General features: G+C 39.4%; 1 protein-coding gene across 2 annotated transcripts in view; it reads left to right on the top strand.

Annotated features, from left to right (window-relative positions):
* The window catches only part of LOC101173092 (ephrin type-B receptor 1-B), a 159,582-nt gene that overhangs the window by 54,186 nt on the left and 91,191 nt on the right, over positions 1 to 14,205 (top strand). For both annotated transcript variants that reach the window (XM_004079228.4, XM_011486792.3), the window contains exon 3: positions 12,589 to 13,270. In XM_004079228.4, the coding sequence (XP_004079276.2) occupies positions 12,589 to 13,270 (682 nt within the window). The remainder of the gene's footprint in view (positions 1 to 12,588; positions 13,271 to 14,205) is intronic.

The following is a 14,205-nucleotide window of genomic DNA, read 5'->3' as shown; positions in this document are numbered from 1 at the left end:
AAAAAATGTCGCGATGAGTCTCTTAGTTTTTCTTTTTTTTTAGGTCAGCAGGTAAAATGTAATGCTGTCAGGTCAGGTTATATTCCACAGAGAAAAGGAATAAATACATTTAAAAAATACATCTGTTTCACAGAGAGAACACCAGCGTATATAAAAGAAGCAAGTGTTACTAAGATTTAGTGTTTTGTTCATTTCGTTTCTAAAACGGCTGAGAGATTGTGTTAAGTGATTGTGAAAGTGATGCTATAGTGAAAAAGAGGCGATACTGCACCATCTTTTTAAACGTGTTTCTTTCAAATGTGACACAGTGGAAATGGAACTCATCCCATTTTTATATCTGTAGGAATGACCAATAAAATAAAACAAGCAAATGACAAGATGCAAATGTAACACAGAGAGGCTCCAAGCGGTATTCCAACCACTGAAATTCCCCCAGCATTCACCTGTCTGTGGATGCCAACAACTTAAGCTATTATGATGTAACATTACCACTAGTAAAATATTGCCAACATTAAATAAATGTTTTTTTTATGTCCTTTATTACTCTTGGACTTGAAAAGGTTTCATCTAATTTTCTACGAGGTCTGTCTGCACAGAACAATGTTGGAGAATAAGCAGAAGGCAGACGGTGAGTGTGAGGAGATTGTGCGATGCAGCACTTTGTGGAGATGCATGAAAGAATGATAGAAACAGAAGAGTTCCAGCCTTGACATGTTTGAATACACTCCTCCTTTGTTTCGACAAGAGGGCCTGTGTTTGCAGTGGCATAAATTCAAGGGGTTGGAAGCCCTGTTTCTTATCTGAACCTGCTCATGAGAGGTGCTTTCAGAGAAGATGAATTTGCCTCTGCCAGCCACCCCCACTGTGTCTGCTGCTTTTGCAACGCTCGTGTGGATATTAACTGGACAGGTGTCACTCAGTGACGGGACGCCACTAAGAGCATGGACAGATCCATAACGGCCATCTTACCATCTGCTGACCAAACTCAATACATCTCAATTATTCATAACCCTGAAAGACAGACTGACATGGGCTTGACAGGCAGAAATGACCACAGGAGGGCTAATGTATACTGAGGCAAATGAAAAAGGGAATAAAGCAGAGGGGCGGGAAAAACGGGATGATTGAGTGCTGATGGCAAAAAAAAAAAAAAAAAAAAAAAAAAAACCTTTGGCAATATTGGAAGGTTAATATAATGAAAAATAAAAGTTTCCTACTCAAAACATTTTCTTTAAAATAAATGTTTTAATCTAGTTTCTGACTTTAAATAACCGTATAAACAATGAAAAATTTTTAACATTAATTAAATAAAGTTGTAAATGAAAAATAAAGATAAGATGATTGTGAGTATGTGTGTGTGAGTGCATGGGTAGGACCGACCTGGGGGCTGGCTCGCTGGGACCCTCTGGGGCTTTCCCTCCCCATCACAGAGAGGGGAGGGCACTGAGAGGGTTGGGGAGGGGGGGTCAGATATTATGGCGGGGGGGGTGGTAGTGCGTAGGGTTTTAGGGGGGTGGCTGTGGCTGTGGGTGCGTGGCGATCCCTGGGTTGCTAAGGTCGCGGGCCTGGGCTGGCTTGCGGGGACGGGGCGCCGGTCGGGTGGTGGCCGGCTCTTGGGTTCCGGGGGCCCTGGCTTCGTCCCTGGCCTTTGTCTCGGTGTCCGGCGCCCGGTGGCCCCCATGGCTGCCGCCTGGTACGGCTAAGCGCTCCTGTCTTGTGGCCTGGGGGCCGGACACTGGGTTCGCTTGTGCCTCTGGGCATTGGGGGGGCCCCTGTAGGGGGGCCCTCTCTGTGCCTGGCTGGTGGGGTGGGCGGTCCCCTCCTCCTCCCCTCCCGGGCTGCCTGGGTCCGGATGCTGGGGGGGCTTCTGGCCTGGGGGGCTCTCCTCCCCTCTCCTGGTCTGGCTGGTCTGGCTGGGTAGGATCTGGCTCCCTTTATGAACACACGGTTCACGTCGGCAGCATGCATGTATCTCCACCCCCACGTGCACGTGCACACTCCACACTGCTCCCTGTCTGCTTCATCCCTCCTCCTTACCTACAGTGTATTGATGGACAGTTTTTTTTTCTCGCTCATCTTAGTGTCAGATTTTCACCTTTGATGTAACATTCGTCTTTCCAGCAGATCTGGTATAATTGTTACAGCTTAAATTAATAACTTAGTCAAATCAGTGCTTGTATCCCCCACCTTTTCACCTTTTTTCCTTTTACTCTCTTCCACCCTCCCCTCACATTCTTCCCCTCTCCCTCCCCACACACACCAAATGTAACAAATAAATAAAAAATAATACGACAAAAAGGGGTTTATACAAATCTACACTCTAGTTTCTTGAAGCTATATAACCTCTTTTTGTGATAGTAAAACCTGTCCAACACAAAAAGCCTTCAGCTCTAATCTGTTTGCTCAGCTGTTGGACAGAACAAGTTAAGAAAGAAACAATAAAAAAAAAAAAAAGAGAAAAAAAAAAAGAGGAAACAAAAAAAAAAAAAAAAAAAAAAAAAAAAAAAAAAAAGTAAATGAAAAATAAATAAATAGAACTTTTGTTAAATGTTTGCATCTAATATTCAAATGAAATCTGACTCTCTATGTGAGTTGGCAAACAAAGACTTCATAATTAGGACTGTTAATATAAAATCCAGATAACAGTGTTTGATAAATTCAGTTTAAAGAAAATGTTTTATTTATTTATTAAATTTCTTATATTTGCTGGACCTGGTAGCTGTGGTTTTTCATTCTATGTCCAGACACGGACTCAAAGAGCGCAGGGAACACAAGAGGAAAAAGTAAATTGTCGGAGATGAGAAAAAAAACAGAAAACTGAAAGTATGAAAGAAAAAGGCCTGACTGAATACAGATAATAAGGCAGAAAGAAATGGGAAAAAAACTCAGAATGAGTAGGTGGGAATTAGAACGAGGGATGGAGGTGAACTCTGAACCTTCAGGGCTCAAGCTGAAATGGAATGAGAGAAGAGAAATGACAAAGAGTCACGCTGACTGCACTGCTGAATCCAGGTGAGAGAAGGGTGAGAATGTTCCTTTTTACTGTATATGCATGTCGAGCTGCATCAGCACACAAAAAAACTAGAATTTACGGATGAATGAAACATCGATGGAAGGATATTCACCTTCAGCCATAAAATCATGAAAGATGAATTATTGGAAACAAAAAACTGGACCTCCACACACTCAAACACCTGCATGCATTTCAAGCTTTCAAAGTCTCATTTTACCACTTGGATTTCTGGTTGCAATGTAGAAGAACAGATGGCTCCATTTGTAATTCCAGAAGAGAAATCCTCATGACCAACTAAAAACCACTAATGCTGTTTTTTTTCCTCTGCACGCAACGCCACACCACAACTGGACCCACCTCTGCTTACATTCCGTTTGGTTTTCTGCAGCTGCAGAGAACTCCTTACGGTATTCTCGGTTTCAAAAAACACAGAAGCCGTGGAGAGGTCCACCCAGAAAGCCTCAAAGATTTGATCCTGCAAAGTGGTTTTTACTCCCTTACCTTCTGGATTCCATGTTTGATTTTATTGACAGACTCCATTTACCATCTATGAGTTTGTCAGGCGTTGAGTGTGATGGTCGAAAGGTCCAGTCGTTCCTCTTTACCACAGTCTTCTGCAAAAACACAAAACGTTTTCTAGTCAGCACAGGAAATAATTTGTTAGCAGTTCTATGTAACGTTCCTGCAAACTATAAAAATTAAAGCACAGAATTACACTTTACTCATTTATTGTTTTACTTTCTAAAACAAACTGTTTTCCACAGTTGTGTTAATTCTTGAAAATAGAAAAAAAGGGACATCAATAGAGCATGCATCTTAAATAAGTGGAACAAAATAATAAAAAAATAGATTTTATTATTTCCTCTTGGAAATTAAACAACATATGGTTTCATCAATTATTGATTTTCTATCAAAAGAATTCCCTGCTCATATTTTACTTAAAAGAGTTTCTGGGACTCAGATGTTCACTTTTTCCACCTTAAATAAAAGAACAAAGGGATCAAATTTGTAGAAAAATAGAAATAAGATATTCTTCACTTTTGGTGAATTGTAAGGAAGAAGAGGCTGAAGGGAGAAAGTGGGCTGTGCGCAGGGGATTGATTGCATGTCTCTTTCAGAGTCTGCAATATACAGCTTTGCATCAGCCTGAAAAGTAAGCAGAAATCTTTTTACCCACCAAGAAATCTACCTCCTACTAATATTCTTTTGTTTTCAATCTAAAACAAGTGTTTTTCTTTCACCTTTTCAAGTCGAATAGACAAACATTCTTCCTAATCCAGCAACTGAATGTCTTGAGTTTCAAATCTGAATCACACCTGCTTCTTGTATGTAGTAAACTAATCCTACAACTAATACCTTGGTATTTTCTACAAGTCTGAACCGAAGGAGTCACATGAACGCTCACATCCACACATTATTTATTCTTTGATTATCTATTGAAAGGAATCAGACAGATTCCATGACAAACGTGTGGGTGTTAAAATCACAGAACATCTCACAACTTATGTAAGAAATGGTCCATGTGACTATTTATGTGAAATTTTAGCTATTCTAAGCATTTTTGGACATCAGTAAAAACTAAAGTTTGTTTAGACTTTTAACCTAATGTTTATGTCTAAGCTCCACTATTATTTGCCCTCATCACTTAAACACTTTAGCCATTATTCCACTGTGCCTCTTTTGTTCCCTGTCGGCGCCACTGTTAGGAGCCATGCGGTAACAGTGCTTTAAGTGCAAAACTACATTCCAAGTACCTTTTTTATTGCTTAAAATGTACTGGTAGATCAATATTGTTTTCCCATAGCAGAATACATTATAATGCAGTTTCTTCATGTTTCATATAAGCAAAGGTTATCAGCAGCAGCACTAGTGTGTTTGGAGCAGAGCCCCTTTTACATCGTCAAGCCTTGATTTCTCTTCTTCTCCTGCAGCCTTTTGTCACATTTTTTGGGTCTCATTTTAGACCACATCACCACCTTTCACTCCTTTTCTAGCTTTTTTTTTAACTTCTTTCACTCCCAGTCCCCTGTGTAATCACATTCTATTTCTGTCATCATCTCTGTACCTCCTGCTGACAGTAAATTATTTAATCTCTTCCTCTTTACATTCTATCAGCCCCCTCTGTGAAAATCTCTCTGTGTATTGCCCATCTCTGTCTACTTTTAGCCTCCTTTTTTTGTACCAGCTGGTGAATCAAGGGACACAGATCTACTATCAGTTTGAGCAACAAACTGTTTACACAAAGATTTATTTTTTTTATTTTTTGCCCTTTTCTCTTTAATTACACTATACCCTTCCATATGTTTGTAGAGGTTGTCCAACTTAAACATGACAAACAGCTTTGGCCTGTTACAGGCTGACCCAAGGTAATGTTGCTGCTGGGTAATGGAATGCCCTGCCAGAACAGTGTCAGCTGCATCCTTCTATAAAGATACCTTAGTGGGTGTTACCATGTTCATAGTGAGATCCAGGTTTTTAAGGAAGCAGATCCCTTTTTCCATTATATTGTTTTCACGCCTCCCTTATAACTGAGTCTTGAACTTAACAGATGTTTTGGAAGAACTGATAAACTTCCGACCTTTCATTCCTTATGGGAGAATTGTTTTGTTTATATGTATATAAAAAGTAATGTAGGCAAACTTAGTAAAACAGTTAGAATTGTCAAATAAAAAAACAAAAAAATATAATCGCTTTTTTTTCTCACTTTTTTTCTTTGATTTTCTTGTGAAAATTATCAGGACATTACTGTTCGATTTAAAGAGAGACTCCTGGTTTTTGACATGTTCTTGTGGTGTCATTATGGAGGACATATATAAAGAATATTAAGCTTAAAATTGCATTTCTAAGTATTTCTTCATTCAAATTGTTGTGAATCAGGAGCAGATGAAAAAATGCAGTTGGAAAAAGCTTGTAGATGTGATGTAATATCTACAATCGCAAGCTGCAAGCTCCCTGCTCTGCTCCATTCTGAGCTAGCTCTACTATTGCTTATTAGTTTTGTTGCATTCGTTATGTTAGGGTGGGGTTGTGAGTGGGATTCAAGCTAGTGGGAGAGACTGTAGACAAAGGCATGATGGGAAATTGGAACAGGATTACTCCATGCCTTGCCCAAAACTTGCTGGAAAATTTCTAATAACCTCCTGCCGCTCTACAGACACTATGTACTAGATTTTGGCTAAACACTGCATAACCATAAATAAAGACCACCGGGAACGCTTTTAAAATAGAACAAAGGACAATCGGAGTGGGACTTTAATGAAGTAACTGGCCGGCATTTCTTCCTATGTCTCTGTATCAAGCAGTCTTTTAAAACTCTCTGGCTCCCACTTAAATCTCTGAAAGATGTTTCTTCTACTAACTTAATTCTGTAGTTTTTGAAAACATTAAAAAAAACATGTTTTTCTTACTAAATGTTCTTGTGAAATAATGTACATCCCAGGTTGCTTTTGAGAATGTTTTTCCTTCAAGCTGCTGGAATCTAATTGAAAATGCAAGGGTTAAAAGGTATTATAAAACATGGATGATCTGAGTGTGTGTGGAAAGCTCCCTTTAATGGTGCAGCATGAGTCCACATTAAGTGTAAAAAAAAAAGGAGAAGAAATGCAGACATGTGGAGAAACAGAATGACAGGAATGGGTTTTTGTTGGATGTTTAACACTCAACTAACATGTTTTTGTCCCTGGTTTGACCCAAACGAAAATAAATAATTGCATAATACTCAACTTTTTTTCAAGATGAGTCCCTCTATGGGTGTGGTGAAGGAGGGAGCAATTAATGAAGGTCTCTGCCGCATCCAGTCGGTTATACAGTACTTTGGCTGAGACAACCTCTGCGACTATAATCATAGAGTGGCTTTGGTCTGGCAGGACCTGGAGTGTTTCAGACATCACCATTTCCTCCCCATCCATCACATTCAGCCAGGCGGAACTATGCCTCAGATGCCCCACAAAATAATCATTCCCATGCAACAACCCTGACAGCAGCATTCATTCAATAACACAGCTGATCAGAAATGATAATAGCAATCATGCTGCTGCATATTTTAGAGGCTGCGCTCTGGTTGTGTGTGTCACGGCGTGTGCGTTGGTGATTTTAGCAGAGCAAATGTTTCTGAGGGAAAATGAGTGAATGAAGCAGCAGCTATTGTACCAAAGGCAAACGAGATGTTGATTGGAATGACATGTCCATTGGCTTCAAGGAAGAAACCCGAAGGTTGAAATGCAAATATCCTCATTAACTCAGAGGGATTTCAAACAGCCTTTAGAATGGAAAAAAAAAAAAAAAAACTATCAGACTTGTGATTACTGTCAGCACAGAGCTTTGCAAAACTGAGAAGAGCGTCTTTCAGCGGCGGCATAAAGAGTTGAACCCCTATCTCAGCTTTTCATGTCCACCTATAATCCAGTGCCCTTCGGAGTCCTTGGCCTTTGTAAGTCCGCCAGCTGCGCATGTGCAGCTTCTCTTTCATCCAAAGAGAGTTCTTCAAATGTGTATTCATCCCTAATTAGTTAAAAAATTAATTCTGTGAAGGTTCTCTGTACACTCTCCCAGCCAGGCTGCGATGTGGTTGTCATGAATAACTAATAGACTCATTACTGAGATGTCCATCCCAGGCGTGGAACATGAAAAGACACAATGGATTTAACTCCACCCACATGTTTTAGTACTACAGTGATAGATGGAGGTAAAACCGTAAATTCGAAGGATGGAATACATTTTTTTCCCTCATATCTAAGTCTAAGTGAGCAACCATTTTGCAAAAATAATTAAGGGGAAGATGGTTTTATTTGGTCTTGTTGTTGTTATTTATGCACCTCTTGCCCTGGGCATATTTGGTCTAGTAAATGACCAAATTGGTGCTTTTCAAGGCCATTCAAGAATTAGTTGCCAGATCCTCATCTGCTATTTCCAGTGGCATTTTGTAGATTTTTTTGACTGACAATTGTATAATAGGAAACTGCTCTGACCTGTTCATCCTCCATCTGTGTTCAGTTTGCCTGCCCATGTAGCTGAATTAAAGGGTGCTGATAGATTTGAAAAGCAGTCAAGGAGCAAGACTCCCTAAGAATCAGGGAGCAGGAGGAGGTCAAAGATCGGCACAGTAGATGGTGCCTAGTTTGGATCTGTCTTTTTCTTGAATTAGCTGAGGCTGAATGATGAGCTTCAAGTTGTCAACTCCTGTCTCAGAGTTTGTGTAGCTAAGACACTTTAAGCAGACCACTACAGTGTCCCTTATTCTTGGGTTTTTTTTATCATGGAATACTTTACCAGGTTAGAAGCTGATTTGAAATATTTGTGCGCACCACGTTTTTAATGGTAAAAAAAAAACATTTCTAGTCTGTCTGCAAAATCTAATGAATCTTTTGTACTACAAAAATTTGAAAAATGTGTGATGTTACTAAGTTACTAAGGGTACAACGCTAAATACTTTAAAGATACTTTGTTAAAACACTGTTTTTGTCACTGCTAATGCATGATTTGCTTTTATTATTTCTGAAGCAATCAAAATCCATCTATCAATTGCTTCATTTGCAATTACTACATATTTTTTTACATTGTCCCAGTTTTGTCTTGTTTTGGCACTTAAGATACATAAATGTGTAAAAAAATGATAATCCCATTTTTGAATTTTCAATCAAAATTGTAAAATTTGATCATTTTAGCATATTTGCAAGATCTCAGAGATCAAATACTCATTTGTGTACAGTTCTGTTCTAGTATTTGAGGCATATTTAGGGTGTCTTTATGACTTGAATGTATCAACCGCCTTTCTTTATTCCACAGCTACTTCCAAGTTGGATTGCTGATTGGGTCACTCCTTGTATCATGGTTAATGTTGGATGGTGCTGTTCTTAAGAGCCAGACCTTAACCTTCTGGGCAGTTCTGTTTTTTTAGTTTTTGAGGGTAACGACAAGAGATCATTGGGATGAATGGTCTGTGTAAGCGCAGTGTGGCTTGACTTCAGTGTGCCGATCCTGTGGGAAAAGTAACACCGTTATTTTCTTTTCCTATTTTCATCACTCTGTCTCATTTCTCTCTTTTCTTATCCACCTACTCTGGCTCAGCTATCTGTGACTGGTCATTAACACAACATTAAGTGCTCTGCAAATCCATGGCTCTTCCGACTCCCCTTTACTGCCCATAAAGAGCGCACAATGGCTGCCTTTGACAATCAGGGGCAGGGGAAACTGTCTCCTACACATCTGGTAAAAGCCGAGCTATTAGACTGGAGCCAGTTCTTCTGGCTGTTCAGTAAGAATGACACCAATGATAAGATATAAGGAAGCACAACTGTGTGAAGTTCTGATAGTTGGCATGTGATAACACATGACCCTTTCAGAATGAGCTTTTAATAAAATATGAGGGGAGAAGGAAGAACCAGTGCCAATTTTATTAACTTTAAACAACTAACTGGGGATACTGAGATTACATTTCTTAGGAATAAAGATCTTTAAGAAGTTCAAAAATTAGTTCATTGGGGTTTTCGAAGCCTCAGTCATTTAAAAATAGGTTTAAATAAGTAATACAGTAATCAGTCCTGCATGGCTGAGGCGACAAACACGCAAAACACACACACCATAGGTGTCCATAAAAAAATTGCTTGCAGGAATTGTTTACACGGCTTACACTGCTTTACATGTGGAATGAGGTTGTTGTTATGTTGACTCAACATTTGGTGGCAACAATCTGTGTCCACTTAGATTGACTCTACTTTGCCACATTAAAAGATGATGCCCCTTTACTGACTTACTATATGCATGTATAACTTTTGCCAAATATCTGGAGTAGAAATTCATCTCTGTTCATCATTTTCTCTATTTTAAAAGTGTTACCATTGGTCTTTTAGTTTTGATTATGCCAGAAATTTGAGTTACTCCCTGCTCTTTATAATGTTTATCCCATACTAAAAATAAACAAATATAATACTACATTATTGTATAAAATAAAATATACAAGTTACACAAAAATAAATGTGGTATGCTTTTTGTACAAATTATCAAAGGTAAAATGAACACAGGGAAATGAAAATCCCATTACGTATAAAGTGGTTAGTGAAGAAACCTTTTTTGAGGTTTGAAGGATTTCATATAGAAGAATCTGGTTTAAATGATGTAAAAGCTTTGCCTTAAAAAAAACGACTGCAAAAAGATAAAAGTGCCTGGCGGAGTATTTGTGGGACAAGAAGATGCTTTTCAATGCAGGGTGTTCTTGCTTTTTATACATGTGTGGCTTGACTTTAAATGGTGGGAAAAGTATATGAATGCTTAAAAACACAGCGGCGTCAATACTCAAAGTGAGCAAGTGCCTTCGAACTGACACAAGCACAAACTTGGCACGTAGCCTCAAGCTCTCAGCAGCAAAATGAGCTACCAAATCAATATGTCGTCAGTAAACTATCAAATTAGAAATACCGCCTTTATCCAAGCACAGGCGTAAGCAGCATATTAATGAAAAGTGCCAAAAGGATAAAAGGATAATAGGAAATTGTTGTACGGCCTGATTTTTGTTCAGCTAAAAAATCATGTTTGTCTTTGGTGGTGACATCGCATAAGGAGAAAAAAAATATTCAATTATTACGAGCCAATGAATTCCTAGACCTGATTCTGGATGGGCATTATCTGAGATGCCTAGGGCCCTTCTCTTGTGTGAAAGATGGTGGTCATTTGGCAAGACGAGATGCAGTGAGGACCCCCTCCTAGACCCAGAGCAGGCGGGTGCAGAGGAGCCAAGGGCTGGCTGTATTAATGAACAGGCGGTGCTGAAAGGGACAGGTTCCTGTAATGCTGATGAATGGTCATTACAGAACAGAGACGGGAGGAGAAAACGGAAAGGAAAGAGAGGAAAGGGGGCGCAGACTAGAGTGAAGTGGGCACAGAGGGAGCAGCAGTGAAAAAAGGCTTTAATTTGCACCTCAGATTTCTGTAAACTCATTTATCATGTCAACGATTTGGCAGTTCATCATGTGTCTTCTGCTCCTCCCCGCACTCTGGTCTAAAGCTTTCTTGTTTTTCTTTGCAGCCTTTTTACCCCAGATATCCTCAACAGTGACATTTTATGGTTCACAATTGTCATGTATCTCTTCACATCACTTTATGGACTTCAACAGGAATTCTCAATCGTCTTTGGATATCTTTTGAGAGCCAATACCTTTCCCTTCCCATTTGGCTTAATTGAGCAACTGGGGCTTTAAAGGCCGGTGAAAGGACGATGTATTAGGCTGTGTTCACACAAGAAACATGAACTGACTGGAGGCCTACTAAGTCCACGATAGACCTCATTATCTTTTAGCCTACAGCTGTTTGGATCACTGACGTTGGAGAATTTATTGAAATGACTCTTTATCAAGCTGTTGCTTTAAATACAAGCATAAAATAGTGTAGTTGTTGTTGTGTGTTTGTTTTTGTTTTTCTGATAGTGAGAGTGACTGACATTGAACATCTTTTACATAACCGACCTTTGTACAGTAGAGTGGTTTATCTGGAGGTCTCATTCTCAATGTCAGCTTTTAAACTTCTTTTTGCGGCAGCTTTTTCTCCTAGCTCTAAGCAATCTAAGCCAAATGTTAATGGCACATTTTCATAATGATTTGGTGCACTGAGTTAATTCTCCAAGGGCCTCCCGATGCTCATCCACCATGCTTTCCGGGTCACACCTGCAAGAAATGACTTGTTGTGCGTTTCGGTTCAGTCTGCACACAAATGCCTTTCCATCAGACTGGCGGGCTCTTGGCTGCCATGCAGGCTGTGCCTGTTTAATTATAGTTTACTAAAGCATAATCTAGAATTTGTTGCACACCATATTTTCTAATGCATCAACTGCATCATTGCCCAGCAACACTTAACATGGATGGCAAGTAACATTGCACCCACAGTAATTACTTAGTTTGTGCTTAAACAGTGTGAGTATATGCTACAGCCATGAGCATATTTAGAGAACAACACCAGGAATTTGCAGGTTTCTTCTTTTATATCTGTTGTATTTTTGTTGTACTATTTTTGTGTCTTCAGGGGAGGAGTAAGCTCCTAATGCTAAGTACATACTAGGCCTGTGATGTGCATTCAATAATGGGCTAAATGGGCATTCTTGAATGCACTTTTAGCATTCGGTGTTCACAATGGACTGTTGCTACCCAGTATTTGTACATGTACTTACAGAAATGTTGAAGTGGTGCAAATCTTGTTCCAGGCTTTTTATTTCACAGCTCTGTTCCGATATGAGAAATTCGGTGTTGTATAGTTCCTGGTGAAAACTGACCTAAAAACCTACGTAGTGGTGAATGCAAGAATTTTGAATGCAGAAGCTTAGAATATATATTTAAAGTACATGGGTTTACATAGACTTCTCATTGGAAGGGATCACTTAAACATGTGTGAGTCTGGTGTGAATGTAGCATAAAACTCATTAGACTTGCGGATTTTGTTTGTCCAACAAAATGCTGTTGGGGATACAGATGTGTGTACAAAGTTACAAAGGCTCAGTCAATTTTAAATTGGTCTACTAAAAAATGTCAACTGTCAGAACTGAATGTTAATCATGTTTCTTTTTTTTTTCTTTCTTGTCCATTTGTCTGTAGTGGGAGGAAGTGAGTGGCTACGATGAAAACCTCAACACCATTAGGACCTACCAGGTGTGTAATGTCTTTGAACCCAGCCAAAACAACTGGCTCCTCACTACATTTATTGACCGCAAAGGAGCACAGCGAATTTACGTGGAGATACGATTCACTGTGCGTGACTGCAGCTCCATCCCAAATGTCCCTGGTTCCTGTAAAGAGACATTTAATCTGTATTACTATGAAACGGACGCTGTCATCGCCACCAAAGGCACCGCCTTCTGGATGGAGGCACCATACCTGAAGGTAGACACTATTGCTGCTGATGAAAGCTTCTCGCAAGTGGACTTTGGTGGACGCTTAATGAAGGTCAATACAGAAGTAAGAAGCTTTGGTCCACTGTCCAAGAATGGCTTCTACCTTGCTTTTCAAGACTACGGAGCCTGCATGTCTCTTCTGTCTGTAAGGGTGTTTTACAAAAAATGCCCAAGCGTGGTCCAAAACTTTGCAGTCTTTCCAGAGACCATGACAGGGGCGGAGAGTACCTCACTTGTCATTGCAAGAGGAAATTGCATCCCCAACTCAGAGGAAGTGGATGTCCCAATAAAACTCTACTGCAATGGTGATGGAGAGTGGATGGTTCCTATTGGCAGCTGCACATGTAAAGCTGGATTTGAACCTGACAATGGCAATGTTTGCCGAGGTAAGAAATCTTAAAAAAATGTTATGCAATTTATATGTGAATGTTCAAGTTCTACAATTAAAATTCATTTTATTGTATCTTTTTTTTTCAATAATACTTGTTTCCAAAAAACAAATAATGGGTCATTCATATTTTAACAAATGAACTCCTCAGCTCCTGAAACAAAAATGCTCCATTTTAAGTATGTATAAAACAAGATATCTGCTCACCTAAGATCAGAGATTTTCACTCTACTGAAGAGACTAAATAGATTAGGTTTCATGCATTTGACTAAACATGATGTTCTGTGCTTTTTTCTCAATAACATCTGCTTGAAAGGAACAATACTATTGAGTTGTAGAGAATGCTCACTTATTGTACAACCTACTACACAGATGGTAGGATGTTTGAGTCTGCCTGAGTGTAATGTGTGAAAGTAATACATTACTCTTATCTTAAGTGAAGGTTAACAAGGTTTTGGGTGTTGTGTTTGGTGCTTTGTGTGTCCTCTAATGTACCTTTAGGCTTGATACCTTATTATTTTGACGCATGCAAGTACACACATACAAAGCAAATATTTTCCTAAGGTGTTTGTTGAAATTAGAGCCGTTTGGGGCTCCCAGCATGGTGCCACATTGGCTGCCTTGCCTCGAGAGCTTGGTTAGAGTGTGTGGAGATAAGATTGATTGACTGCTTTAGCCCTGATCAATAAACAGATATAAGACTGCAACAAATCTACAAAGCATAGTCTGTCTAGTGTATCTTTTCAGCTTTTTCTGTGTATAAATGCACTTATAGGCACACAGATACACTGTTCCAAACTGAGACCCAACAACTTTAAATGTAAGATAAGGTGGCAAACAAATTTGGTTGATAATGGTGAGCTGTTGAGCTCTCAAAAAAAAAATCTGATTCATTGAAATGTATTATTTTATTTTATGTATGTGTGTGGGTTT

The sequence above is a fragment of the Oryzias latipes genome, chromosome 17 (genome assembly GCF_002234675.1).
Source record: "Oryzias latipes chromosome 17, ASM223467v1".
Taxonomy (NCBI): Eukaryota; Metazoa; Chordata; class Actinopteri; order Beloniformes; family Adrianichthyidae; genus Oryzias; species Oryzias latipes.
Note: the sequence above shows the minus strand (reverse complement) of the source record. Positions and strands in the feature narration are given on the sequence as shown.